The sequence below is a fragment of the Canis aureus genome, chromosome 7 (assembly GCF_053574225.1).
Source record: "Canis aureus isolate CA01 chromosome 7, VMU_Caureus_v.1.0, whole genome shotgun sequence".
NCBI classification, from domain to species: domain Eukaryota; kingdom Metazoa; phylum Chordata; class Mammalia; order Carnivora; family Canidae; genus Canis; species Canis aureus.
This window is the reverse complement of record NC_135617.1, coordinates 71,599,442-71,626,609: the sequence shown is the minus strand read 5'-3', so window position 1 is coordinate 71,626,609 and position 27,168 is coordinate 71,599,442. Positions and strand designations below refer to the sequence as shown.

Below are 27,168 nucleotides of genomic sequence, written 5' to 3'. Positions count from 1 at the left end.
AGAAGACATACACATGGCCAACAAGCACATGAGAAAATGCCCCGCATCACTGGCCATCAGGGAAATACAAATCAAAACCACAAGATAACCACCTCACACCTGTGAGAACAGTGAAAATTAACAAGACAGGAAATAACAAATGTTGGAGAGGATGTGGAGAAAGGGGAACCCTCTTGCACCGTTGGTGGGAATGTGAACTGGTGCAGCCACTCTGGAAAACTGTGTGGAGGCTCCTCATCAGAGTTAAAAATAGAACTGCCCTACGACCCAGCAGTTGCCCTGCTGGGGATTTACCCCAAAGATACAGATGCAGTGAAACGGCAGGATACCTACACCCCAATGTTTAGAGCAGCAATGTCCACAATAGCCAAACTGTGGAAGGACCCTCGGTGTCCATCAAAAGATGAACGGATAGAGATGTGGTCTCTATATACAACGGATTATTACTTGGCCACCAGAAAGGACAAATACCCACCATTTGCCTCAATGTGGATGGAACTGGAGGGTATCATGCTGAGTGAAGTTAAGTCAATTGGAGGACAATCATATGGTTTCATTCATTCAGGGAATATAAAAAATAGTGAAAGGGACTATAGGGGAAAGGAGGCAAAAAGTGGGAAATATCAGTGAGGGGTACAGAACATGAGAGACTCCTAACTCTGTGAAACGAACAAGGGATAGTGGAAGGGGAGGCGGGCGGGGGAATGGGGTGACTGGGTTACGGGCACTGAGAGGGGCACTTGACCAGATGACGCACTGGGTGTTACAGTGTTATGTTGGCAAATTACTCTAACTAAAAAAATATACGAAAAAAAAACAAAACACCAAAAACCCTTCTGAGCCAGTTTCCAGCACACCAGCAATGTAACTTTTACCTTGCAGAACTGAGAAAGGAGAACAGTTTTTAGAGTGTTATAAAGCAAGTTCTGCCTCAACTGGCAGGAACTTTTTCACATCAGTCTTGTCTAGGGCCAGGTTGGGAGGGAGGTTAAGTTAGGGGCAGGGCCCTGGGCAGGGCCAGTCACTGAAGCGAGGCCAAGGCCTGGAGGGAAGGAGCCAGTTCCTGGTGGCTGTTGGGCAGTTCAGACAGCTCCCTGCTACACCAGCCATGGTACTCCCTCTGCCCTGGCTCTCCTGTTGCTGCCGTCGCCTGCTCCTGCCTTCCTGGCCCCTGGCCCCCCAGAGCTCCTGGAGGTGCTGCTCCCAGAGCCCCAAGGCGAGCACAAAAGAGCAGACCAGCTCCACAAGCAGTGGGAAGAGGTCACCCCCAAGGGTAAGTGGCACCAAAAGTAGGGAGACAGAGGGGTGGAGGAATCCCTTTAATCTTATATTCACAGGCCTGTTCCAAATAGATACCAACCCCAACCCAGAGTCCTTGGACTAGTCCCAACTCCCAGATCCCCAGCAGTTTCCCCACACGCCCTACACCTCGAGGGCTCTCTCCCCACAGCCCTCCCTCCCTGCAGAGTCCAAGAAGTCCTTGACTAGGAATTTCCCCTCCTCTAACAGTTAATTATTTCTTGGTGGGGGGAGGGACAGCCAGTCCTCTCCTCTCCATATCCTTCCTTGCACAAGGAGTCCAGTTTAACCCCTGAGCCGCAAACTGCCCCCCACAGGCCTATGCCTAAGACCAGAAGCTACCCTCGCTTCACAGTACAGAGAACCTTATTAATAAAAGGGGGTGGAAATGTGAGAGGCACAACACCGGACTTCCAGCAAGCCTCAGCTTCCTGCCCTGGCTGATGCCCCTCCCCTCTGCCCCCCTCATTCAGGGTCCCAGGCCCCGCCCCACAGCTGAGCTGGCCCAAGCTGAGGAGTTGCTGGAGCAGCAGCTGGAGCTGTACCAGGCTCTTCTGGAAGGGCAAGAAGGGGCTTGGGAAGCCCAGGCCCTGGTGCTCAAGATCCAGAAGCTGAAGGAACAGATGAGGAGACACCGGGAGAGCCTAGGAGACGCCTAAACTTTCCATCAGTTCCCATTTTACCTTCCAACACTGGAAACACTACACACCACCCACACTGGGGCCTTTGGGTCAGAAACATCCCAGCCCCTCCTAGGCCACTGAAAAAAAAAAAAAAAAAAAAAGGGAAGACACTTTCACAAAGGTCAGAAATTGAAGTAGCAAGGAGCAATGGCTTCTGCAGTCTTAGTCACATCCCCCTCCCCCCCTCTGATCCCTCCCAACTGACCTGAGCCCCACAGCAGGGCACACAGTCCTTATAAGAATGAATATACACTGAATCATGACCTAATCTCACCCCAAACCCAATAAAGGCATGGAGCACTTACAGACACCACAGACGCATGTGTTTTTTAGTTTTGTTAAAAAAAAAAAAAAATTCCGACAATTCAGGAAACAGGGATTCAGGAGTGGTGGTGATGCAAAAGGGGGAAGCCATGGGGTGGGGGGTGGGGGTTGTCACGGGTAGGTGGCAGTAGTGTCTCCTTCACCCCATGTCTACTGTCGTCTCCTGAAGAGGGACAGACTGTCACATTCCAAAATGGGTGGGGAAGTCCTCTACCGCGTCTGTTCAACTGGAGAGAAAACATGGCACAATTACAAGACATGGAAAAGGCAAGGCTGGCAGAAAACATGCCCCCACCCCCCACTACATGCAGATGTCTGTAGTTTGTGGGTGCAAAGGATAGACTGGGGGTAGGGAAAAATAAACTAGCTTGTTAAGAAAAGAGACATACAGATCAACTAAACATCCCAGCAGGGGCATCAAGATCCAAAGGACATAATTAAGTGCCTGTTACACACTAGAGGCTCTTTGTGTACATGATGGGATTTAAGACAAACACACTAAGGAACAAGGAGACTGAAGAGTTGAGCCAGTTTCTTAAGATCCATACTCACTGTAAGAGGAAATGTCTATCTCATCTGGCAGCTCACTAATATTGACTTCAAAGCGATCCTGCACATCATTGAGGATCTTGGCATCATTTTCATCTGATACAAATGTGATGGCCAAGCCCTTGGTGCCAAACCGGCCTGCTCGGGCCACCTGGAAGGAGACAGAGGATAGTCCTGGGAGATCCCAAAGTAGGAAGACATCCAAAAAGAAGGGAGAGGCTATCAGGTATGAAGATACAAAATCAGGGGGAGGGGACACTGGAATGCACGTGTGGGTGTGGAGCTTACCCGATGCAGGTAAGTGTCAGAATCCTCAGGCATGTCATAGTTGAAGGCAATGTTCACCCGCTCAATGTCCATGCCTCGGCCAAATAGGTTGGTAGCCACAAGAATTCGTCGTTGAAAATCTTTAAACTGCTGATACCGAGAAAGCCTTCGTGAGAAAGGAAATTAGAAAAATACTGAGTCCCTTCGCTTCAACGGTCTCTTTTCCTTCCCAAGGATACAAAACATCTTTCCATTTCTGACTTACCTCTCCTCCTGGGGCATCCCTCGGTGGATGGCAATGGCTGGGAAGTTCTGCTCTACCAGCAGCTGGGCGAGGGCAATGCAACGCTGCACAGACTTCACAAAGATCACCACCTGGGTGTGTGACAGTTGGGGGACATGGGTCCATGTGGGATAAGTGAGAGATTAAGTGTGAGAAGAGTTTTCAGTAACTACTCTTTTACTCTTCCTGAAACTTCTCCAATCCCCATTACATATTCCTCTTCTGTTCTAAATACAACTTAGCCTTTCTCACTCAGTTCTGATTTTTCCTGAGCAGACATGCTGAAGAGAAGATACAGAGAAAAGTAACTAAAACTACCAGACATGTTAGGGAGACAAGGATGAAGCTAATGGTAAAAATGAAAGTTGTAAAAATTTAAAGTGTGGAAAAAAAAAAATTTAAAGTGTGGAGAGTAGTTTCTGCTCATCAAAAACATCAAACATATGCAATTTACCTTAATTTTAGAAAGTTTTTGGTGCAAACGAACCACAGCAGGTAAAGTAGTGGAACATTTCTTCTCAGTAAACAGTACAAGAAAAAACAAATTTTAAAAACCCAAGAAACCCAAGATATTTTGGAACTTTTACAAGTTTATGAAATCCTCTCAAGGATTTTGAGATTTTTCTTTACTCAATACCTGGCTGTGACAGCCAAAGAACAGAACAGCAGCTCCCATCTTGTTCACACTCAGCACCAAAGGCACTTAAATTCTCATTTAAAAGAATTTCATTTGAAGGTAATTTCCCCACTGTTCTCGCTCACATCACCTATGTCATATCCTCAACAAAAAGGTACTTAACCAGGTTTCTGCTACAGTTGGAGACGTGCTCATCCCCCTACTGGACTTTGAACAACTGACCTGATTGAACTCAAGGACATCGAGAAGGTCAAAGAGCTTCCGGTTCTTCTCGTTGTCCTTCAGTTTCACGTAGTACTGCTGCAACCCATGCAGCGTCAGCTTCGTCTCATCATCCACGAAGATCTCCATTGGCTGGGGGAGGGAGGGGGGAGTAGGGGGGGAACGGGAGGAGGGCAGAGTGGGGGGGTTAAACCTGGGGGGGTGGAGGAACTTGATCTCCAATACACCCCATTGGGGGATGGGAAAAGAGAAGACTGAAAACCCCACCACACCCCCAAAAATATCCTCATTTTAATGTGGTCTCTTCCACGTTAGCTCTAATTTCCTTCCTAGCAGTTGTTTTAAGATTGCCCAAGTATCACGGGAAGGTAACCTGGCAAGGAGTTTGAAAAGGAGCAGTGAGACCACCCAATGGCAAGATGCCATGACCTCAAAAGGAGGTAGCAGAGGAAAGAAAACAATGGGAGAGGATCCCCAAAGGGAAAATGTAATCCAAACACCTGGGAATTGGTGGACATGGTGACTCGAGGTCAGGAATTCCACCACTATTGGTTGTAAAAATAGAGGGGAAGACAGGGATTGCTCCATTTGAGTATTCTCCCAACTAAGAGAATCAGGGGGCACCTGGGTGGCTCAATCGGTTAGGCGTCTGCCTTCGGCTCAGGTCATGATCTCAGGGTCCTAGGATCAAGCTCCGAGTCAGGCTCCCTCCTCAGTGGGGGTCTGCTTCTCCCTCTCCCTCTGCTCCTCCACCTGCTTGTGCTTGCTCTCTCTCAAATCAATACATAAAATATTAAGGAAAAAACCAAACAACTAAGAGAATCAGATCCACATCAGGAGGGTGGATTATCTGTCAAGATCAGAATGCTAAAATGAACATAGTCAAAAATACCATGAAAAGTTACTCAGGATGAGTAACAACTCGCCCTCAGACCACAAGGGAATAGTTCAGATGGCACTGGTCTCTGAACTAGGAGTCAAATCAACTAGTGTTACATGGACAGTACCAATAAATGGTGTTAAGAAACAAATTCAGAGCAGCAGATATACAACCATCTTGTAATATATATATGTATATATATATATATATACACACACATATATATGTATATATGTATATACACACACATACACACACGCACGCACACATAAAACCCTTTAAGGGGAGGAAGATAGCAAAAAAAAACAAACTGACACAAGACTCAACTCCTGAGTCCAAGTTTCCTAGCACTCTTCACTAACCTGGGGACATAATTAACATGAACACCCAGGGCCCAAGGTTTCAGGAAAGGATGAGTGGCACAGGAGAGAACCAGAAGCCCAATCCCAGAAAGCAGGCTTGCAAAAGCAGGCTTTTCAAAATGAAGCTTCATGGCCTCCTTCAAATCTAGCCCCAAGTATAACTAAAGGTAACTGACATCCCACGGGAAGGAGCAGTACAGGATAAGAAAGAATACACTGCACTGTTTATACAATAGGGCCCGTCTAGTGCCAAACCCTAACACCCACCTGGTTACATCCAAGTGGAGCTCCTCACATTACTTTTCCCATATCCCTCTCCTTGGAGTATTAAAAAATTGTTTTAAAAAAGAAAAAAAACTACCCCCCGTTTCAGGACACCCCTCCCCCCAACACATATGGGGAAAAACAGGGAGCACGGCACGCCTTGGATTCAGGAAAAAAACCGGGAACAGAAAAAGAGGCTGGTTTGGTCCTCAGCTTCCTGGTCAGGTTTCCCCGCGGCCTCCGCTGCCGCCATCCACCGCTGGGTGCCGTCTGCATTTCCCCCGCCGTTCCATGGTGCTTCTCCGCTGCCGGCTCACATCAGCCGAGATTCCGGATGGGTGCGAGGAGGTATGGACGGAAGGAGTAAGGGATCGGGGACTGAGGTGCCAAAGGCCCCCACCCCTGGAGGTGGGGAGGGAGCGGATTCATTTGTGCTGTTTGCTCTTCTTTTGGACATGCCCTGCCATCTGTCTGTCCCTCTCTTGCTCTCCTGCCACCGGGGGGTTGAGTTTTGGGGAGCAGAAGGCTCCAACTGTCTGCTCCATGCCACCTTGAGGGTGCGTGGCTGTAAAGGGGTATGTAGGAGACGATGGGTGGGTAGTAGGGCAGAAAATCCTGCCCTCCCCCAAAAAGGAAGAAGAGGTTCAAAAATGCTGTGATGAAAAAAAAAAAAAAAAAAGGTCGAACACTACCCGCTCTCAAGTTAACCCGACCAAGTCTTCCGGAGTTTCCCTGGCACCCGCGCAGACCCTAACACTAGCTGTCTCTGCCTCTGTGTGTCTCTTCAAGGAGTCATCACTCCCAGATGGGCACGTGCCCCCTTCTTGGCATTTGAAGGACAAGGGAGTCTGGAGGAAGAGGGCGCAGAAGGGGAGGAGGCAGTGGGCGGGGAGTGGAGGAAGAGAAGGTAGAAGGGTATTTACGTCTTGCATGAACTTGCGGCAGACAGGACGGATCTCTTTGCTCAAGGTAGCACTGAACATCATGACCTGCTTCTCATGGGGGGTCATGCGAAAAATTTCCTGGACATCCCGACGCATGTCTACAAGAAAAAGGAAAAAAATCCTAGAAGGAAAGAAGGAAATGTCATAGACAAAGACCGGAGACAGCCTCCCCAGTGAGGTGAAACTGCTGGAAACAGGTAAGCAAGAGCCATTTCCCACAAAGATTTGTCTCAGGTACTCTATTTACACGAACCACCGTAAAATCACATCCACTGCAGTAACACATGGAAAATTTCAAATAAAGACCTAGAACCAAATTTCAGCACTATGTGTTTTAGCCAGGCAAGAAGATAATGAAACTCCAAATCTCACAAGTATGATATGGAGATGAAGTCTACTGCAGAGGCTCACAAACCTAAGACCCTTGAGAGATGCTTTACAAGGCCCTTCTCCCTACTTTCTCCCCACACCCCAACTGTCTACAAATACTGCACACATAATTATATTCTAGTTGTCAAAGTCTAGTCCATGCTTCCTCTGGATCACTGTCCTATCCAGCCAGGCAAATAAGACCTCTACCCAGAGCCCATCTTATAGTTCACCATCTAAAATAACCGAAGATCACTTGGAACTACTTATCCCTGGGGCTAAGTCCATCCCCACTCCCTCATTTATTAAATGTGAGCTCCAATTTTCCACTCATTTATTAAATGTGAGTTACAATTTTCCTTTCTTGTGGAACACTGAATTACAGAAAATCCCATAAACTCTCCACATTAATCCTAGCACTTAAGTCTATTCAGTTACAAATTCTGATATATGTGCAGGGGATGCCAGAAAGTAAATGGTCTTCCTCCTTCAGTTTATCTCCCCAGTTTATCTACCCAGCATAAGAATCTATAAAGGCAAAGAACAGTGGTGTGACTGATGTCTAAAAAATCAGCAAAGTTAATCCCCTCAAAGAAAAAAGAACTCTCCATCACAGAAAGAAAGGACAAAACACCCTTCCTCTTGATCACCAAGGTTGCTTAAAAAGCCTAACAAAAACCAACAGGAGAGCCAGAGCCATCAGTCATGGGTGATAGATTAAGAGTCGTCCTGGCACTAAAGTGCTCCTCTATCAAATAAACATCATTTGGCTCTAAAGAGCAACTCCCAGATCACTAGCTTCACCCCAGCACTGTCACTCACCGAGCTGTTCAAGCATCTTATCACATTCATCCAAGATAAAGTGTTTAATGTGTTTGAGATTGAGGCTCTTATTTCGAGCCAGGGCGAGGATGCGGCCAGGGGTCCCCACAACAATATGCGGGCAATTCTTCTTCAGCACCTCTTCATCCTTCTTGATAGACAGACCACCAAAAAACACCGCGACCTGTATTAACCCAGGAGAAAATACGGTCTCACAAGGAAAGAGTCCAATCTCCCCAGTTCCCACCCTTTAAATTTAATCTACATGAATTCTTAGAACATTTCAAAGCTAAAAGGAACATCAAAGGTCAGCAAATCTAAAATTCTTATTACGTTTCCCAAACACTGAAGCTAAGAAACAAAAGTGTCTTGCCTAAAGTTATGTGGCTAATCAAGGTAGTTAGGACTAGCATTCTTCTGACTTAATCTAATAATCTTCCTTCCCACAGTGCTATGGCCAGACTTCCAAGAATGAGGAATGCAAGGGGTGCCTGGCTGGCTTAGTCAGTAGAGCATGTGACTCTTGATCATGAGTTTGAGCCCTTCGTTGGGTGTAGATTATACATAAAAAACTTGAAAAAAAAAAAAAAGAGGACAGCAAGAAATCACCAGAGTGCAAAGTACCACAAAATGCCTCATAGAACATCAAATTTTCCTAAACTCTGATTTTTCTTTTTTTAGTAGGCTCCATGCCCAGTGTGGAACCCAATCAGGGTGTGAACTCACAACCCAGAAATCAAGACCTGAGCCAAGATCAAGAGTCGGATGCTCAACCACCTAAGCCATCCAAGTGCTTCTGAACTCAGATTTTCAAATGCCTTTTTGCACAAACCCTATCAAATTATTGATTTAAGCTACACATACTACTCCGTATTAAAAACGTTACGGAAGTATTTGTTGAGAATCTGAGCCTTATTATTATAGTATCGAATAACACCAGAAACTGCTTTCCAGCTTCAAAGAATGAAAAATCAATTACAAGATCAGACTGTTATGATAAAACTAAAAGCACTAATTATGGGACAACCAAGTCTGCTGAAGAACAGGAAATATACAATGTATCAACTCTGAACAATTCTTGCCAAAAATGTTTAACTTCAATTAGTTGAGCTTTCAAATACATATTTGAGTTAAAGGAAATACTGAAAAAAAAAAAAAAAAAACAAGTTAATACCATAAGGGAGTAACCAGACAAATCCAGAGGTAGGATATTATGTAAAACTAGCCCAACCTTGGGCAGCCCTCGTGGCTCAGCGGGTTTAGCGCCGGGTTTAGCGCCGCCTCTAGCGCCGCCTCCAGCCCAGGGCGCGTGATCCCAGAGACCTGGGATCAAGTCCCACATCAGGCTCCCTGCATGGAGCCTGCTTCTCCCTCTGCCTCTGTCTCTGCCTCTCTCTGTGTCTCTATGAATAAATAAATAAAATGTTAAAAAAAAAAAAAAAAACTAGCCCAACCTCAGACAAGTCACTTTAGCACAATTTTAAAGAAAAGTAAGAAAATGTCACGACAATTTGATCTTAACACCAAAAATATTGTTTTGGGGTGCCCGGTTGGCTCAGTTGGAAGAGCATGTGACTCTCGATCTCAAGGTTTTGAGTTTAAGCCCCATCCTGGATGTAGAGATTAAAAAAAACTAATAAACTTTAAAAAAAATCTCTTTTGAGCAGCATAATCTGCTAAATTGGACCTACAGAGGTCAAAATACAATCCTCACTCACTAATGAGCCCAACAATAAATGTTTCAACGGTCATAACAGTGGAAACCATTTTCTGGTTTTCCACTTTTTAGAATCAATAGGCCATCGAGCCTGCTCAATGAAAGGACATAAAAGAAATGCTAAGGATAGCTACAACATAAGGAGATATGACACTTAAATTATTGTTAAAGAATTAATCTTCAAATATAAAAAAAAAATCGCAACCAATCTCTCATGAAAAGAAATAAAAAACACTCATAAGGTTATAAAACGAGAGAATAGTACCTAATACTTGGTGTCACAGAACCATAACGAAAAAAAAAAGGTTAACAAATGATTACCTTCTATGAAGTTCGATTAGAGGTAAGAGAACACAAATCTTTTCATCATGAACCTTCTATTACTTCAGCATATTTACTGCATGTTTACCCCCACATTGTTATTACTACTTTGGTTCTTAAGACTACTTCCAATTTAGGGGTGCCCGGGTGGCATAGTCCGCTAAGTGTCAGCTCAGGTCCCAATCTTAGGGGTTTTGGGATATAGCCCCATGTGGGACTCCCTGCTTAGAGGGGGAGTCTGCTTCTCCCTCTCCCTAGACCTCCCTCCCCACCCGACCCCATCCCGTTCGTGTGTGTTTGCTCGTTCGTGTGTGTTTGATCGCTTAAATAAAATCTTTTTTAAGAATTACTATTTTTAGTTTAGGGCTAGGACTCAACACATGAGTAACAGGAGAATATCACAACAATCCAAACAAAAGTACTGTTTTTCACCACATCCTAGTCAGGAAGGTAGGAGGTTATACACATCAGCGCTTCTCAAACTCCAATTACCTGAAGATTGTATTAAAATGCATGTTTAAAAAATAAATAAATAAATAAAATAAAATAAATAAAATAAAATAAAATAAAATAAAATGCATGTTTATACTCAGTTAGGTCTGGGATGGTACCCATATAATCAGCATTTCCATCAGGCTTCCAAATGATGCTCTAACTAGAGGTCTGGGAACCATACTATGAAAATCAAGATCATATATGGAAAACCGCCCAAACCTCGTCTGTTGTGGCCCCTAAATATCTTTCAATTTTCTGCCATTTTAAAGAATCCTCAAAATTCACACACCACACACTTAAAGAGATATTTTGAAGCTTCCAGCTTTCTCTTGCACACATCCTAGAATTCTCAAACTGTCAACCAAAGCACAGTGAAATCATTCAAAGTCAGTATAAAAAAGTAGTAAACCCAAGTGTAGTACTGTGGTAAACATCCTCCAGAACCCATTCCATGCAGTCTTCCGCTGCTAGCTATATTAACATGATGTGTTAAGAACAAACTAAAGCTTCTCCAAAATTGGAATATAGTGAACATATCAGAAATTGCAATGTGTATTCAAGTAAACCATAGAATGTAAATCTCCTGCACACCAAAGTTTGCAGAAACTGACCAGCTATTACAAGTAAATGACCTTCATATAAAGTTAATTAATCATCTGAGAAAATGAAGACTGCTGGTCTACAAGTCTTCAATGTCTCCAACTCCCCACACTCTCCCAGGTTTATCTTGGCTTACCTTGACATTGGGCATGTATTTAGAGAAGCGCTCATACTCCTTGCTGATCTGAAATGCCAACTCCCGGGTGTGACACATCACCAGCACAGACACCTTGGGTGGAGGGGGGAGTACATGGAGATAAACAGTATATACTTACTATCCCCTCTGGGGAACCAACTGTCACAAAAGCACATCTGACAGATCATAAATTACTTCAATTCTGAGATCTAAACCATTAACCCCATGATTACTATGTAATATCCCCCAGGGCCATCAGTCAAAGGTGACAGAGTTCATCTTAGCCACAAACACTCATGGCTCTAAAAGCATCACACAGCTGAGACAAAACACCCTTCTCCAATATTCCTAACCAAAAATGTCTTCCATAGCACTCTCCCCAAGTGTACCTGTCCAGTAACTGGCTCCAACTGTTGTAGTGTGGCCAGCACAAACACTGCTGTCTTTCCCATCCCTGACTTGGCCTGGCATAGGACATCCATTCCCAGAATGGCCTGAGGGATGCACTCATGCTGGACTAGAAGCAGGGGGAGAAAAAAGATAAATTAGACTTCAGTCTCCAGATAACTCCACAACCTTTTTTCACCATGTCAAACCCATTTCCCACCCCTTCTTAAATGGTTATCAATTTCCAGACCCCTTCTACCTCTCTGCTCCCTCAGATTTATCTCAAAACCAGATAGACCTTCCTAGTTCCTTCTAGCTTTAGCCTCCTCCAACTCCAGTGCCCTCCCCCCACCCCACAAACTGCAAACAACCCTCTTGCACCTACCAACAGTTCACCTTTGGTGCTTCTGACTCTGTCCCGACTTTCCTTGATCTGTAACAATCCAGGACATGTGACTGCCTGCCCCAAGCCATTTCTCCTACTTAGCTTCCCTTGCTTTAAGGCTACAAAACCTTGCAACTCTGAAGGGGTTGGTAGCTGATCCAGAAGCCACCCATTTTAGACCAGCTATGAAGATTTCCAGAGACCAGAGGTGGCCTGGCCCAACAGGGAGAGACTAAAGGTCCAACCAGTCCTCTCAGGAAATTCAAATTTAGAAACCTAAACAACAAAATTAATAACAAGTAGACAAGAATAAATGCTGGTCACAAGCACAAACCTCTAAGTTGCTTTTAGGTCACTAGCCTTTTCATGTTATCGTGAACAAAAAAACCAATCTATATAAATCTTTCCTACTGCTGAAATAGTTTTTGACCTTTATTTCCTAAAGTAGCCTAAATAAGAACGTTATTACATTAAGTGACTGTTTAACACACCTTTTTCTTGTATCCTTAGAGAGCCTAATGAACACTATGACCTGCAGAAAATTTACCTTCTGATGGATGTTCAAAGCCACAGTCAACAATGGCCCGGAGCAACTCTGGCTTCAGCAGGAAGTCACGAAAGCCAGAGCTGTGGATGGAGACGTAGGAACCCTTGACATCCTTCTTGGCAGGGGCCTCAGACCCGTCTCCCCCAGCTGCTGTCTCTACTTCATCTTCTTCATAGTCCAAGAGTTCATTGTCCACATCATTTTCTGCCATAACTGGGCCGGCAGGGGGAGAAGGAGATGGGTCTCTGGATGGGTTCACGCAGAATAAGTAAAAACAGAGGAGGAGAGTGGGGGCTGGAGCAACAGTTAAAAAAAAAAAAATACCCTAGTTTGTGATAGAAGAGCTAGGAAAAAAATAGATGGAGGACTTATTAGTCAGGAGCAGAGCCTTCGCCCCTCTTTTCCATCCCCACACTCTTCCCACTTTCCCTAAACTGTGACCCCTTTACCTGGGGATAAAACTAACAGGAACACAAAACATAAAAGCAACAGCAAACATAACACAGTGGTCCCAAGTGAGGTGGTTGAGACACAGCTTTTCAACAAAATTAGGATCAGAATAGCATTAAGCAGGAAGTAGGAAGGGGACAACCAGCCCATGAATTCCTCATCTGTAAGCAACAGTAATGAAGAAAAACGGGTAACGAAAAGCAAAGTAGGACAACGGAGTGAAGAATGGAGATGACAAGGTAAGTGCTGAAAATCCTCACAGGACCTCTCTGCTTTCCTAGTAATCTCCCTAACAAAGCAGCCATCAGTTACTGGTGATAGATTAAGGTCATCCTAGCGCAAAGCGCTCACTCCTCGAAATAACATCATGTGGCTGCCATCCACCTCCCACTCCTCAGGAACCTCCCGGTGTCTAAGGGGTCCCCGTGTAACGTGGGGGAGGGGATACAGAAGACGTGGCTGGGACGGGAAAGTACTCGTCTCTTCTCCATAGAACGAGAGAGAGACAGCATTCGCTCCAGCTCTACCAGGAACTATAGCAAAGGGTCTTCTGTTACTCCTCAGATCAGACTCCTCTCCGATAACCGACATGACACCACGCATGAACAAGTGGAAAATGTTCCAAGTGATGGTTGGTGAGCTCACAGAAGGGTCCAACCAGGCTCAGTAGTCGGCTCCTCCTCCAGTTCCCACCTTGGGCCATTAAGAGGACCCACAGAAGAGAGGAAAAGTGAAAGGAGCCCCGCCCTCCGCAAATGCCCTGGACTAGAGGACATCTACGCCGCCTCTCACCATAGCTAGGGCCTCGGATAAACGAGAAGCCCAAGCGAAGAAGCAGTGAGCGAAGGGAACACAATGGCGCTGGGGCCACCATCTTGGATTGGGCCCCCTAGCATCGCTACCCCCCCCCCAGAAACTCTTAAGAGCTCTGAAAAGGGATGCAAGCAATAGAAATAATGACCCAACTAGGCCCCAAGGACCAGACTATAGCCTGTGGAAGGGGTATCAGGAGTCCAGGGAACAGGATGGCCGCAAAGAAACGCAGATGGAGGCGGATGATACCGAAGGCCAAAGCTTACCTGAGCAAGGCGAGCGCATATGGCGGCGGCAGCAGCGACGAAAGAGGGACTCTGCCTTCACTTCCGGTTTTCGCCTTCTCTCTCCCAGGCGCCTCGCCTTCCCGCCTGCCAGCACGCAGGCGCAGGAGACCGGAAGAAGACCCTTTCAGATTCGAGAGTTCCGCGCGCTCCGGGGTTGCCTTTAGAAAACGCCTGTGTGAATTTTTTTTTTTTTTAAGGCACTTCTAACTCCTTCGCTACTGCAAGTAACAAAAGCCTTGAAGGAAACTAGCATCGTCTCCCACTGTTACCTCTTTTCTCTGTCCTCGTCCACTCCGCGTCCCTCACCTCTTCCCTCGGGTTCTTGCCGGCAGGTCTTCTCTCTGGTCACCCCTCCGTGGGCGCCCCGCTCGGCAACAGGCTGGCGGGGCTGAGAGTTCCCACGGGGTCCTCCGCCCGGTAGTCAAGGTGACCGGCGCGTCCTCGCTGGAGCTAGTCTGACCCCAGCTGAGGGGAGGGAGTGAGCCGGCGCTGCGCCCGCGGGTCCTCCCCTACCCCTTCCCCAGCGGTGGAGACGGTGGGCGGTGTCTTCCCAAAATAATTTGGCCGGTGTAATTGACTGATGGGCAGGAAATTCGAGTCAAGAAGGTGTTCTGCAACCAACGGGTTGGATCGTCTCCAGGTGTTAAAAATAAATGGTAGGACTCGAGGGTTACACAGTATCCCATAAATATTATTTCAATCAGAATGTCGCCAACCCCGCCTCCAGCAGGCCAGCCCCATTATTCACCTTGAATTTTATCCTGAATGAAACCTTCGATACCCCCGTCTTTGATATGCTAGATAAGTCAGATGTGATGTCCACAAAAATGACAGCAAACGTTTGGCCCTTGACCACAGTTAATCATCTAACACTAAGGAATAGGTACCATTAGTCCCAGCCTGTAACAAGCAAACGAAGCAGCATGTCCAAAGTAACAAACAGCTAGTAAGCTGACAAAGCCAGGATACAAATACCTTTTGTTCTCTATTATATCCTGCCTCTCTGCTGAAGGAGTCTGGTTAATATTTACACTGTGGATTACCTCATTGGTTCAAGTCTTCGGTCTGGTGAAGCAGGGATTGTTTTCTGAGAGAAAACACCGTGTCCAAGAGAACGGTGACCCAAGAATCGTGTGGTAGAAGGGCGGTTTTTCCAACCCTAAGTATCCGTCGATTCAACAGTATTTATCCACTGCCTACCTTATGTCGAGTGCTAACCTAGGATCTGGAGACTCAGTGAACAGCCCTGTCATCACAGAGTTTCCACTCCAGGGAAGAAAACAAATAAGCAAATGTCAAGTAGTAATAAATGTCATTAAGAAAAATAAAGAGGGGATCCCTGGGTGGCGCTGCGGTTTGGCGCCTGCGTTTGGCCCAGGGCGCGATCCTGGAGACCGGGATCGAATCCCACGTCGGGCTCCCGGTGCATGGAGCCTGCTTCTCCCTCTGCCTGTGTCTCTGCCTCTCTCTCTCTGTGTGTGAGAGATAAAAATTAAAGAAAGAAAGAAAGAAAGAAAAATAAAGATAAGGGGCAAAGAGCGCTTGTTCAGACACTGTAGCTTTTCACTACAGTTGCCATCTATAGTTCTCAGGTTCCCAATGAGTAACCACATGTTTCTCACTTTGGAAAAATAACACACCAGTTCCTTCTGTTTTTCCAACAAGTTTTAAAGAACAACCCTTTTGGGTATTTGGGGAATACATAAATAAGACACGAGAGAGGGTGTCTGAAAATGAGAAATGATGAAGTAAAAGGAAGCTGCTTCCACACACAAATTGATTTGTCCATAGTTTTTTATTGACACTTTTTCAGTGTTACATAGGGGAAGGTATTGAGGATGTAGAAAGGAAAGCCATGCATACAAGGGAATGCAGCATCACTTTAGATCTCAGGAAAGTGAGCATCTGGTGGGTCTTTGGGGAAATTGGGAAAGAGGAAATCCAATAAAGAGAAAGACCAACTTAGAGACAAAAGAAAGACTAAGAAATGTAACATCTTCCTGGAACCATAATAGAGAGGCTAAACTAGGTCTTCATTCTTTTTCATGGACCATATAGTCTCTGGGAAAAGAGAGGTGGGAAAAACTAATTCTTCAGAGAATTACTAGTTCACAATGAACGAGTAGAATTAGAGAGCCATTGACAAACGTGAGGAAATAGCTGTGTTTAGGTTTTGGCAGGTGGGCAGGGAGTGGTAATAATATCATAGGGCTGCCATTTAATGAATCACAACTATTACATGCCAGAGACCATGCTACGCCCGCCCTTTACAGAGTGATTCTTAAGCATTGCAGCAACCCCATGAGGTAGGTATCATCATTATTGTTATCATCATCATTAGCATTCCAATCTTGTAGAGGAGGACACTGGACTACAGGTTAAGAAGCTTATCCTGTCCCAGCAAGTGGCAGGGTTAGGAAAAGGACCAAAGCCTGCCAGGCTCTGAAGCCCAAGTGCTTTACATATCCCTACTTCTCCATGCTGCAAATTTCAAAGAGGGGTCGGGTGAGGGTGACTTGGGAGTTTACAAGTTCCCATTGAAGGTTAAAGAACAATAAGATTCAGATCTGAGCAAGTTATCTTGCTAAATTTCACAGAATTATTGGATCTTGCCCCTAGAATTTCCCGGGAATGGAGAGAAAATGAGAAAGAACCAGTGAAGATGGTGGGAGGTAATTTTGATTGGGGGATTTCTTTGAGGAAGGGACCTGGAAGGGAAGAGTCAGGCCCTGCGGTGGATCCTAGACAGCAATCCGGTAGTTGGGATGGACCTGGGGCCTGACGTCGCAGACCATGCCAAGAAGCTGGGCCAAGACGCGTTCACGGTTTCTCTGCTGGGAGCTCTGCATGCCCTGCACCTGGCGTCTGGTAGCCTGTTCCACCTCAGCCGACAGGTTCCCCTGGGAGCCCATGGCCTGGGGGGATTGGGAAAGAGATGGAAGAGAGAAAGGCAAAAGCAGAAAACAGAGAAAGAAGGGTCCAGGCATGTGGAGGGAAAGATTCTGGAGCAACCAGGAAGAAAAGCCCTTGCCAAAACCATCCCCATCCCATCAAAATATCCAGACACCAAAGAAAGCAACACAATTCCCTTTCCTCTGAGACTTGACATGCAACTGCATCCAAAAACAGTAAAATCCCCTCTACCTTACCACACATAACCGTAAAACTCTGCCTTCCACCCCAAATGACATCATATTCCATGTAGACAGTGGCAATCCTCCCCCAAGTTGTTCAATTCTTTCAAAACTCTCAGATTCTCTTATCACACATCTTTATCAATAATGTGGTCCTTGCTAAGGGTCCCTTTCAGCCCTTTATCATGTTATTTTCTTGTAGAGCCACCCTGTACACACCTTATCATATACACCCACCGCCTTGCACCTTGGGGTCCCATCTCAACTTTCCCACAACTCACCGCCTGTTGCTTGCTCTGGAACTCCTGCTCTCGTTCTCTGCGGTACAGCTCCACCTCCATCTGTGCCTCCTCCTTTGCCTGCTTCAGACGCCGGGCCTTCCCTGGAAGCAGAAGAAAGGAGGGGGGGTGGGGATAGACCCCCTAACACCATCCATTTCTTCCCTCCCAATCAGCCATCCCAGTCCCAGCTTTCTCCCACCAGCCTTAGATTTTCCCAGGGACTCATATGTTTGCTGTCCCCCCCCACCCCAATTTTCTTTCCAGACTCCAAAGGGAGAGGAGACTCACTCTTTCTGGCATCTGCCACCTTCTCAGCCGCCCGTTTCTCAGCTTGCAGGAGCTGCTGGATACCCTGGGACTGACTGGCCATTTCTGTGGTTATGGCTAATGCTGTTTTGGATGCTACAGAGGTACCAGGTGGCTCCCCCCACCACCACTACACATGCACCCTCCGAAGTCCTCCCCTTCCACCAGCTCCTTGCTGCAGTCCTCCACTACCCCTGGGTCTTAGTGCTCCCCTGTTCTGCTCAGCCTCCTGCACCAGGTGTCTCCCCCAAATTGATCCTCCCATGGATGGCTGGTGTCTTCTCCCTCTCGCACCGGCAGTACCTAGGAGGACCACCTGGGGGCAGCAGAGGCCAGGCCCAACGCTGCCCGCCGCGGGCACAGCAGGTGCCGCGTTTTCGCCGTCGAACATCCAGGAATGGGGGCAGGGGCAGAGAAGAGTGAGAAGGGGGCATAGAGGGGTTGAAGATGGGGTGACAAGTAAGAAAGTGTGTCTTGGGAGAAGAGGATGCTGGCTTTCTCTGAATTCTTCCTATTTGTCTTCCTTTTTTCGCTCTCCCTCCCGTTTCCTTCTCTCTTTTTTTCTACATATTTCCCAAGTCTAATTTATGCATCCATTTCAATGCCTTCTCGTACGGTTGTTTATGTCTTTCACACATGCCTTTTTTTTATCTGTCCCTGTTCTTGGCTTCGCTGTGGCTTGAGTTTTAGTGTTGCGTTTTCACTGTAATTTTTAATCTTTTCTCCTCCGTTTTCTCTCTTTTCGTCTATCGCTGAACCGTCTCCTCTCTTCCCGGTTGGGGGAGGGGAGGATACATTAAGTCGCTGTGTCCCCCCCTCCCGTGCTCGGCTCCTCTTCCTTGTCTATGGTCCAGTCTTCCGGGTTCAGGCGGACCCTTATCTTAAGTTCCCAAGTTTCCCCCCGAGGCCAGACTGAGGAAACACACACACACACACGCCCGCCCCCTCGGAGAGAGAGGACATCCGGTAGCGCGTTCCCTTCCGGCCTTACCTGCGTCTCGGCTTTCGCCATTTCCGGCCGCCTAGAGCGTCCCGCCCTTCCCGCCTCCTTCCACGGAGCATCTTAAACCCAGGCCTCGGGCCTGCAGCTCCGGGGGTGCTGAGGGGGCGGGGGGCAGGTCTGATGAATAACCCCTCCCCCCAGGCCCCAGCGGGAGAAGCCTCCACATCTGTCTGCCGGGTACATCGTGTTCCATTTCTAGATCGTTATTTGAAATTATCTGTGACTTTAAATTCAGGGTTTTGTTGATAACAATTTTCCCCATCATTTTTCATTCGCCTTTTTCAAAGTCTTATTAAATATTACCTGGGCTCGTGAGCCTCAAAGCAATTATCTGTCCTTTTCTCAAATTTTACGTTAAAAAATCTGTGCCCCGAGCCCCCTTCAGGATTTTTTCAGACCCACGGTGTGGTAAAGGGGTGAGAGTGGGAGAGGCCCGATTCCTGCCGATGGGGAGGGGCGCGGGGAGGGGCGGGGATGTCAGAGCCGGCGGGACCCTGACCACTGCCTTTCGTCCTCCGTGCGCAGCCCAAGACGTCCATGGCCTCCGGGTCCCGCCGCCAACGCCGAGAGCGTCGCTTCCGTCGTTACCTGTCCGCGGGGCGGCTGGTCCGGGCCCAGGCCCTCCTCCAGCGACACCCAGGCCTCGATGTCGACGCCGGGCAGCCCCCACCCCTGCACCGGGCCTGTGCCCGCCACGACGCCCCGGCGCTGTGCTTGCTGCTCCGGCTGGGGGCGGACCCTGCCCACCAGGACCGCCACGGGGACACGGCGCTGCACGCCGCTGCGCGCCAGGGCCCGGACGGTGAGTCTGCCTGCTGGGGAACAAGGTCGTGACCCGGGGACATGACGGGGAGTCCGCCTGCTGGGGAGCAAGGTCGTGGCTGGGGACAGGGCGCTGCACACCACTGCGCGCCAGGGCCCGGACGGTGGGTTTGCCTGCTGGGGAACAAGGCCACGAGCGAGCCCCTAACTGACGGGGAGGAGATGAAGGCCAATCGTTGAAAAATCGGCTACTTCTATCTAGGAAGGTAGTTGACCCCATTGGCATGTGGCAGTCGTTTCTGACTTTACATCACTGAGCTACCATTGTCCCAAGAGCCCAGCATTCTCAAAACAGCAACTTCAAATTTCCCATCTTTCTAGATGAGTTGCAAATTTGTCACTTGACTGGTGTTCCCCTACAGTGCAAAAAGTGAGAGAGAGGGTAGGTTCTGCAGTTAGGTTGCCTGGGTTCGGATCCCAGTGCCACACTTAGCTGTGTATTCTTGAGCGACTTACTAAACTTCTGAGGCTTAGTTTGCCCTCGTATACTATTAACAGCAGCTCTTGCTGTGTATGTGCCGGTACTTCTCACAAAACAGCTCATTTAATCGTCACAATAAGTACTAATATTATCCCTGGTTTCTCAGATGAGAAAACAGCACAGAGGGGATCCCTGGGTGGCGCAGTGGTTTGGCGCCTGCCTTTGACCCAGGGCACGATCCTGGAGACCCGGGATCGAGTCCCACATCGGGCTCCGGGTGCATGGAGCCTGCTTCTCCCTCTGCCTGTGTCTCTGCCTCTCTCTCTCTCTCTCTCTGTGACTATCATAAATAAAAAAAAAAGAAAAGAAAAGAAAAGAAAACAGCACAGAGAAGTTAAGTAATTGGCCAAAGTCACCCAGTCACAAAGTGGTAGAGCAGGGATTAGAACCCAGGCAGCCTGGCTAGACCATCTGTACTCTTGAGGACTGTTGTATACATTATAGGATTATTCAGTCATAGTGCCCATGTTCACAGCACCCATGCCATCACATATGTTTAGAGAATCACCTGACACAACGTGTAATTAGAGCACCTGACATGTGATTAGCACTCAGTAGATGCTGGCCAGTGTTGTTCCTGTAATCAACAGATCCATACCCTTTACCCTCAGTTCTACAACAACTAAAAAACGGGATCCCTGGGTGGCGCAGTGGTTTGGCGCCTGCCTTTGGCCCAGGGCGCAATCCTGGAGACCCAGGATCGAATCCCACATCGGGCTCCCGGTGCATGGAGCCTGCTTCTCCCTCTGCCTGTGTCTCTGCCTCTCTCTCTCTCTGTGTGTGTGTGTGACTATCATAAATTAAAAAAAAAAAAAAAAAAAACATTCAAAACAACTAAAAAACAGCACTAAGAGCCAAACATTTTTCTCATCAGTCTGCCAGCAGACCCGTGTGGTGAGAAAACCCAACCTGAACTAAAATGAGACTGTGATTCATTTTTATCCTACTAATTGTCGATATCCGTACATTTCTCTGCAGTGTCTTTCATGTGTTTGGTTACTGGAGCTGCCCAGGCCCTCTAGGCTACTTAATACACAGTGTATGTACTTTAGATCAGCTCTACCAAATCTGAGTTCTGAAAGACCTTTGACACTGAGGGTTTCAGATGGGGACCTATTGACTGTGGAAGCAGCTCTGTAGAGATAATAGCCTTTAGGAAAATAAAGCCTCGTAGAGACTTTTCTTCTAGAATAAGAACATTAGAGGAAGATCCCTGGGTTGGGATGAACAACCTTACCTCAGTATGATTGCTCCTATTGCCATCTTCCAGCTCCCCAACAGAAACCCCTCTTACCCCAAAAACTTCCCTCATAGAGTAAAAAAAAAAAATCCTCTTTTCTTTAATTCCCCTTAACAGGGCAGCCCCGGTGGCGCAGCGGTTTAGCACTGCCTGCGGCCCGGGGTGTGATTCTGGGGACTCAGGATCGAGTCCCGCATCGGGCTTCCTGCATGGAGCCTGTTTCTCCCTCTGCCTGTGTCTCTGCCTCTCTCTCTCTCTCTCTGAATAAGTAAATAAATAAGTAAATAAATAAATATTTTAAAAAGTATATTAAAATAATAATAATAATAATTCCCCTTAACATAGTGAGATAGGCTGGCATATTCAGATTTTTTTTAAAGATTTTATTTATTTATTCATGAGCGATACAGAGAGAGAGGCAGAGACACAGGCAAAGGGAGAAGCAGGCTCCCTGCAAGGAGCCGGATGTGGGACTCAATCCTAGGACCTGGGGATCACGCCGTGAGCCGAAGGCAGATGCTCAACCTCTAAGCCACCCAGGTATCCCTCAATTTTTTTTTTTAAACTTAAACAGAGGAGGTTTGCAAAATGTAAGCATCTAATTTGACAGCTGACATTTTACATGGCAAGAGAGCAGAGAACCCTGTGACAAATCTCAGTCCTGTTCATTCAGCCTCTAACACTTATAGGCTATGTACCAGGGACATGCAACTTAACTTCCATGACCCTAATTTGCCTCTTTTCATTATTATTAAGTTTTTTTTTTATTTTGTTTTTAAGATTTTATTTATTCGTTCATGAGAGACACAGAGAGACAGAGGCAGAGACACAGGCAGAGGAAGAAGCAGGCTCCATCCAGGGAGCCCGATGTGGGACTTGATCTTGGGACTCCAGGATCACACCCTGAGCCAAAGGCAGACACTCAACCACTGAGCCACCCAGGCATCCTGGAGTTTTTTATTTTGTAACTTGTCTCTCTAAAATGGAAGCTGTGACAATTAAATGAGGCAAGCACTTGGTACAGGTTTGGCAGTCACCAAGTGAGAAGTATTGTTATTTGTATTCTTATATTATCCAATTATGGCTTTGGGGGTAATAAAAAGATCTCTCATAGTATGGTAGGATATTCTTTCATTATATTGACATCTAAGAAGCATATGAGATCAATACTGTTATCCTATTACAGAAGACGAAACAGTGTCTAGAAGGTTCAGGAACTTACTGCAATCTAATAGCCAACAGGTTGTTGTCTTCCCCGTACTTGGGTCACTCCCAAGCCTTGGGATCCTCTCAGGCCTTACTTCCTCCTGTTCCTCTGACAGCCATGCCACCAGATGGCCTTCTGGCTCTTTGGTAAATGGCTCATCATAGTCAGCTTCAAACTGCTTTAGAGACTATTAGGTCTTAAAATGCAAATATTTTCTTTGAACAAATGAAATGACCCAGGATCCCCTAAGGAAGGGGAGGTTTTCCCCCATTCCCACGTTAGCTATGTTAGCTGTTAGGTTCGAGGGATGAGGCAGTTGATGCTGGATTGACTGGGCTCTGTGATCACAACCAATGAGATGCTAGTGAATGGCTTTTGGTAACTTCCTTTTGGGACCCATCACCTCAAGGGGAAGTGGTCTTAACTGTCAAAGGCCCCCATATAAACATACCTTAGTCAGACAATAACCATTCTCTACACACGAGTATTGGTGAACATTAAGAAACAGTGGGTCATTTTCTCACAGACTTTGCAAAAAGAATGAAGTCCAAAGCCAGACGGCTTTTCTTTTTCTTTTGATGTAACATTCACCACACTTCTGCTCTGCGCCAGCACAGTACCAGACAACTGCCATCCATTACTCACTTTGACCTGCACAGTAGGAGTAAGCTGTGGCCCTATTTGGCAGATAACTGAGCCATTTTCTGGCGTATGTTCCATTCGCCTTTCCAGCCTTTCCTACCACAGCACAACCACAAAACTGCAGTTTCAGCTACGTAGCTCTGTTTTGTTACTCTTGATCTTCAGGATCATGAGTTCAAGTCCCACATTGGGTATACAGATTACTTAAAATCTTTAAAAAATGGAAAGAAGGGGGGCACCAGGGTGGCTCAGTGGATGAGCATCTACCTTCAGCTCAGGTCATGATTCTGGGATCAAGTCTCACATCGGGCTCCCTGCATGGAGCTCCTTCTCCCTCTGCCTGTATCTCTGTCCCTCTCTCTGTATCTCTCATGAATAAATAAATAAAATCTTTAAAAATAAAATCTTTTAAAAAAGGAAAAAGCCAAAAAACGTATTAAAAAAAGAAAACTTCATTAATAAAGTCATCTTTTTAATCTATCTGATGAGCAAAATTACAGGGTTAGTTGGTGATAATCTTGGTAAAGGATGACACATGCACTCATATTCTTTGTAGGAGTGTATGTTGGCACAAATTTGAGAGCAAATCGGTAAAATCGCACATGTTCTTTGACTCAGAAATTCCACTTCTGAGAATCTACCCCACAGAAATACTGTAAGGAGTCTACAAAGACACGTAGGAGGCCAAACATTTTTGGAAACAAAGTCTCTTGACCAGGGGTGGTGAGATGTTTATTTCATACATATAGCGGAACACTACACAGTCATAAAAAAGAATGAGGTAGACTTGTTTATGCTCCTGTGGAAAAATACAAATGAGACATCAGGTGAAAAAAGCAAGTTGCCAAACAAAAACATATAGCTTGGTTACACATCTCTGAAAAAAAAAGTCATCCCGTGTATGCATTTTGTTTGTTTGTTTTTTTCTGGGTATGCATTTATATGCACCAAGACAGGACTGAAAGGGACCACGATAAACTGTTACCAAGATTAAATTTATTCTTCGTTCTTTAAAAAGAAAAGATTTAGGACACCTGGGTGGCTCAGTGGTTGGGCGGCTGCCTTCAGCTCTGGTTGTGATCCCGGGATCCAGGATCGAGTCCCTGCATGGAGCCTGCTTCTCTCCCTCTGCCTATGTCTGCCTTTCTCTCTCTGTGTGTCTCTCATGAATGGATAAATAAATCTTTTTAAAAAATAAAAATAAAATATTTTTCAAATTAGTTAAATCCCTTTCACATTAAAATGTTACCCAGGTAAGATTGGAGGACAGCCACCCATAGTCCTACCACCCAGAGACTAGGATTTTTACACATTTCCTTCTAGCCTATTTTTTTTTTCAGCCATAGGAATTAGCCCCTTATTTTACACAATTGTGATTGGATCCTATGTATAGGTTTTTAGCCAGCTTTTTCCACACACAAACATCATTTTTAGTGGCTATTGAATATTCTGTACCATATTTTACTTGCCATGTTTTATAGTTGGAAGCCTTACTCCTTAGAGCCTATGAATTTAAAAACCTCCTATGCAAGTCTGAACACCCACCCACCTTCATACCTGCTGTGAACCCTGTCAGGGAATAAGCAGTTGAAAGACAGGACTAGGTATATGTTGGGTGGGACAAGTTGGGAGCGCTGTGATAGGTCATGTCAGTAGTAAAGAGACATAGCCCCTCCTCTCATCCTGATGTGGTTTGAGCTGGGCAGCACTCAAGTACCAAGCGTGATGAGTGAGGGGCAACAGGCCTTGACCAGCCAAGGTGGGCCCATTCTGTCTTCCTACCTCCCTAGCAGTGACAGGACGACCCTTCCCTTGTCCATCCTTTTGCCAGGTGACCAGTATGTTGCAGCACCACAAAGTAAAGATTTAAGGACTGGTGGCCCATTTCCTCCTGCCCTAGGGAGAGAAAGTAGGTCCACAGGAAGGGAGGGTGCCTCACTCACCTTCCTCTATCCCTGCAGTGAAAGAGGTGCTTGGTAGCCATAGTGGGTGGGCTTGGCCAGGGGTAGAGCACTGGGTTGGCAGTAAAGTGAACAGCTTGACCTTCAGCTTACGCTAGAATGGATGCAGTAGGTCAGGGCTCGGGAAGAGAGGAATTCAGGAATATCAGTCCTGCTTCTGTTTACCCCAGCCTCCTGTCAGCAAGCCCCTGGGCAAGACCCTAAATCTCAGCCCCTTTCTCCTGCCCTACATCAGTAGTCATTTGGAAAGAACTTGATTTGCTGCTAGGAACATTTCTATGGCTTGAACTCGTTGCTAGTCTGGACCCTCATACCTCCTCACCCCCCTCCCAGTATGCCCTGTATGAGGTTGGCTGAGAGAAATTCCCCTGAAAACATTTATTTTACTCAGTTTATTGAGCAGCAATATGTAAAGGTCTCTGTTATTTATTCGTATGTTTATAATTGTGCAGAGTAAAATATTCAATTATTTTACAGTCTGAAGTACAGTTTTGGGTGAGAAACACAATAAGAGTTGTAAAGTGACAACATTTTCATATGAAATACATAGAGGTTTTTGACATTGCCCAGGGTGGCTGGAAGCAGGCTGCAAAATGTCACTTAACATAGTAGGACTCCTATATTTGTGGACACTAAAATTGTTTGTAGGGACGCAGACTAGAATATTTTAAACTACCATGCTTATCACACATGCGGTAAACTATCAGTAAATATTTGTCAGTGATGGTGATTTCCTAATACCCAGGAGGCTACCACGTGGGCAACTCTTTCCATGGCTCTAAGACCAAGGGAGTGAGTGACCCGCAGGATTCAAGATGGCAGTCCTGCCGAGGAGTGGGAGTCCCAGCTAACGTCTGCTTACTGCTCTTCCACCAACAGCCTACACGGACTTCTTCCTGCCACTACTGAGTCGCTGCCCCTCTGCCATGGGAATAAAGAATAAGGATGGGGAGACCCCTGGGCAAATTCTGGGCTGGGGACCCCCCTGGGATTCTGCTGAAGAGGAAGAAGAAGACGAGGCCTCTAAGGAGAGGGAATGGAGGCAGAAGCTGCAGGGAGAGCTGGAGGAGGAGTGGCAGGAGGTGATTGGGAGGTTTGAAGGTAAGGAATCCATCCCCATCTATAGCTGCCCTCCTTCCCTTGACCGCTCTTCCTGTACCACCGCCCCTCTCCTGCCCCTCCTGCCTATCACCTTCTCACAGCATTTTCCTGGCTACCCTCATCCTGCCCTCCCAAACAGATGACGCTTCCCATGAGACCCAGGAACCTGAGTCCTTCTCAGCCTGGTCAGATCGCCTGGCCCAGGAACACGCCCAGAAGCACCAGCAGCAGCACGAGACACAGGGAGCCTGCCGACCCCCACGGGCCGAGGGTTCCAATCACAGCTGGCAACAGCAGGAGGAGGAGCAGCGGCTCTTCCGAGAGCGAGCCCGGGCCAAGGAGGAAGAACTGCGTGAGAGCCGAGCCCAGAGGGCCCAGGAGGCTCGTGGGGACCGAGGGCCAGAGCCAGCCAGGGCTGGGCCCAGCGCAGAGCACCCACGAGGAGCAGGGAGAGGCAGCCTCTGGCGCTTTGGTGATGTGCCCTGGCCGTGCCCTGGGGGAGGGGACCCAGAGGCCATGGCAGCAGCCCTGGTGGCCAGGGGCCCCCCCTTGGAGGAGCAGGGGGCTCTGAGGAGGTACTTAAGGGTCCAGCAGGTCCGCTGGCACCCTGACCGCTTTCTGCAGCGATTCCGAAGCCAGATTGAGACCTGGGAGCTGGGCCGCGTGATGGGGGCCGTGACGGCCCTTTCTCAAGCCCTGAATCGCCATGCGGAGGCCCTCAAGTGATCTAGGGAAAGAGTGAGAACTGCAGGGAACACAGTGTTAGAGGCAGGGCCATAGGAAGGGGAAAGTCAAGTATGGGGATGACGAGGAAGAGGCCAATGCCACAGGATGAAGGATATGGGGTGGGAGCAAAATTTGTATTGAGTGGGAGTGGGGAGGATATGGGCCACCACCACTGCTGCTTGGCACCTCCATTTCCTAATAAGACCTGGTTCCACATCTCA

The 27,168-nt window shown here is 47.0% G+C and overlaps 4 protein-coding genes, 1 long non-coding RNA gene and 2 other non-coding genes across 12 annotated transcripts; 3 read left to right on the top strand and 4 right to left on the bottom strand.

The window, feature by feature from the left end:
• Nucleotides 1–1,029: 1,029 nt before the first annotated feature.
• Nucleotides 1,030–2,299, top strand: MCCD1 (mitochondrial coiled-coil domain 1). The gene is made up of 2 exons (XM_077904744.1): nucleotides 1,030–1,273; nucleotides 1,773–2,299. The coding sequence occupies exons 1-2, from the start codon at nucleotides 1,109–1,111 to the stop codon at nucleotides 1,956–1,958; spliced, it is 351 nt and encodes a 116-aa protein (XP_077760870.1). The 5' UTR covers nucleotides 1,030–1,108; the 3' UTR covers nucleotides 1,959–2,299.
• On the bottom strand, nucleotides 2,284–14,181 carry DDX39B (DExD-box helicase 39B). Of its 2 annotated transcripts, none has more exons than XM_077904732.1 (11): nucleotides 14,023–14,181; nucleotides 12,494–12,837; nucleotides 11,564–11,691; nucleotides 11,175–11,267; nucleotides 7,906–8,089; nucleotides 6,694–6,812; nucleotides 4,265–4,396; nucleotides 3,388–3,497; nucleotides 3,144–3,288; nucleotides 2,859–3,006; nucleotides 2,284–2,533 (listed from the first exon to the last, which is right to left on the bottom strand). In XM_077904732.1, exons 2-11 carry the CDS (start codon nucleotides 12,702–12,704, stop codon nucleotides 2,517–2,519), a joined length of 1,287 nt encoding a protein of 428 aa, XP_077760858.1. In that variant the 5' UTR covers nucleotides 12,705–12,837; nucleotides 14,023–14,181; the 3' UTR covers nucleotides 2,284–2,516. The 2 variants fall into 2 exon arrangements, with proteins under 2 accessions (XP_077760858.1, XP_077760859.1); XM_077904733.1 differs by having other exon boundaries at nucleotides 12,494–12,738; nucleotides 14,023–14,170.
• Nucleotides 7,778–7,854, bottom strand: LOC144317928 (small nucleolar RNA SNORD83). The gene has a single exon (XR_013383807.1). It is a non-coding gene; the product is annotated as a small nucleolar RNA SNORD83 (small nucleolar RNA).
• Nucleotides 12,526–16,070, top strand: LOC144317819 (uncharacterized). The gene is made up of 3 exons (XR_013383763.1): nucleotides 12,526–13,182; nucleotides 13,508–14,699; nucleotides 15,056–16,070. It is a non-coding gene; the product is annotated as an uncharacterized LOC144317819 (long non-coding RNA).
• Nucleotides 13,243–13,317, bottom strand: LOC144317927 (small nucleolar RNA SNORD83). The gene has a single exon (XR_013383806.1). It is a non-coding gene; the product is annotated as a small nucleolar RNA SNORD83 (small nucleolar RNA).
• Nucleotides 15,820–19,509, bottom strand: ATP6V1G2 (ATPase H+ transporting V1 subunit G2). Of its 3 annotated transcripts, none has more exons than XM_077904740.1 (3): nucleotides 19,356–19,509; nucleotides 17,459–17,559; nucleotides 15,820–16,958 (listed from the first exon to the last, which is right to left on the bottom strand). In XM_077904740.1, exons 2-3 carry the CDS (start codon nucleotides 17,516–17,518, stop codon nucleotides 16,785–16,787), a joined length of 234 nt encoding a protein of 77 aa, XP_077760866.1. In that variant the 5' UTR covers nucleotides 17,519–17,559; nucleotides 19,356–19,509; the 3' UTR covers nucleotides 15,820–16,784. The 3 variants fall into 3 exon arrangements, with proteins under 3 accessions (XP_077760866.1, XP_077760868.1, XP_077760867.1); XM_077904742.1 differs by lacking the exon at nucleotides 19,356–19,509 and adding an exon at nucleotides 18,405–18,699; XM_077904741.1 differs by lacking the exon at nucleotides 19,356–19,509 and adding an exon at nucleotides 17,747–18,346.
• Nucleotides 18,097–27,168, top strand: NFKBIL1 (NFKB inhibitor like 1). 3 transcript variants are annotated; one of them, XM_077904735.1, is made up of 4 exons: nucleotides 18,097–18,223; nucleotides 19,293–19,569; nucleotides 26,000–26,221; nucleotides 26,361–27,168. In XM_077904735.1, exons 2-4 carry the CDS (start codon nucleotides 19,305–19,307, stop codon nucleotides 26,945–26,947), a joined length of 1,074 nt encoding a protein of 357 aa, XP_077760861.1. In that variant the 5' UTR covers nucleotides 18,097–18,223; nucleotides 19,293–19,304; the 3' UTR covers nucleotides 26,948–27,168. The 3 variants fall into 3 exon arrangements, with proteins under 3 accessions (XP_077760861.1, XP_077760860.1, XP_077760862.1); XM_077904734.1 differs by lacking the exon at nucleotides 18,097–18,223 and adding an exon at nucleotides 18,766–18,944; XM_077904736.1 differs by lacking the exon at nucleotides 18,097–18,223 and adding an exon at nucleotides 18,995–19,183.

Excerpts from the sequence above, each read along its gene's own strand:
- MCCD1 (XM_077904744.1), top strand. The coding sequence starts at position 1,109 with ATGGTACTCCCTCTGCCCTGGCTCTCCTGTTGCTGCCGTCGCCTGCTC. Across the intron at positions 1,274-1,772 it reads GGAAGAGGTCACCCCCAAGG|GGTCCCAGGCCCCGCCCCAC; the intron begins GTAAGTGGCACC and ends CCCCTCATTCAG.
- DDX39B (XM_077904732.1), bottom strand. The coding sequence starts at position 12,704 with ATGGCAGAAAATGATGTGGACAATGAACTCTTGGACTATGAAGAAGAT. Across the intron at positions 11,692-12,493 it reads CTTTGAACATCCATCAGAAG|TCCAGCATGAGTGCATCCCT; the intron begins GTAAATTTTCTG and ends CCCTGCTTCTAG. Across the intron at positions 6,813-7,905 it reads TAAGATGCTTGAACAGCTCG|ACATGCGTCGGGATGTCCAG; the intron begins GTGAGTGACAGT and ends TTTTTCTTGTAG.
- ATP6V1G2 (XM_077904741.1), bottom strand. The coding sequence starts at position 17,828 with ATGGCCAGTCAGTCCCAGGGTATCCAGCAGCTCCTGCAAGCTGAGAAA. Across the intron at positions 17,560-17,746 it reads GGTGGCAGATGCCAGAAAGA|GGAAGGCCCGGCGTCTGAAG; the intron begins GTGAGTCTCCTC and ends TTCTGCTTCCAG. Across the intron at positions 16,959-17,458 it reads TCCAGAGCAAGCAACAGGCG|GCCATGGGCTCCCAGGGGAA; the intron begins GTGAGTTGTGGG and ends CAATCCCCCCAG.
- NFKBIL1 (XM_077904734.1), top strand. The coding sequence starts at position 18,888 with ATGAATAACCCCTCCCCCCAGGCCCCAGCGGGAGAAGCCTCCACATCT. Across the intron at positions 18,945-19,292 it reads CCTCCACATCTGTCTGCCGG|CCCAAGACGTCCATGGCCTC; the intron begins GTACATCGTGTT and ends CTCCGTGCGCAG. Across the intron at positions 19,570-25,999 it reads TGCGCGCCAGGGCCCGGACG|CCTACACGGACTTCTTCCTG; the intron begins GTGAGTCTGCCT and ends TTCCACCAACAG.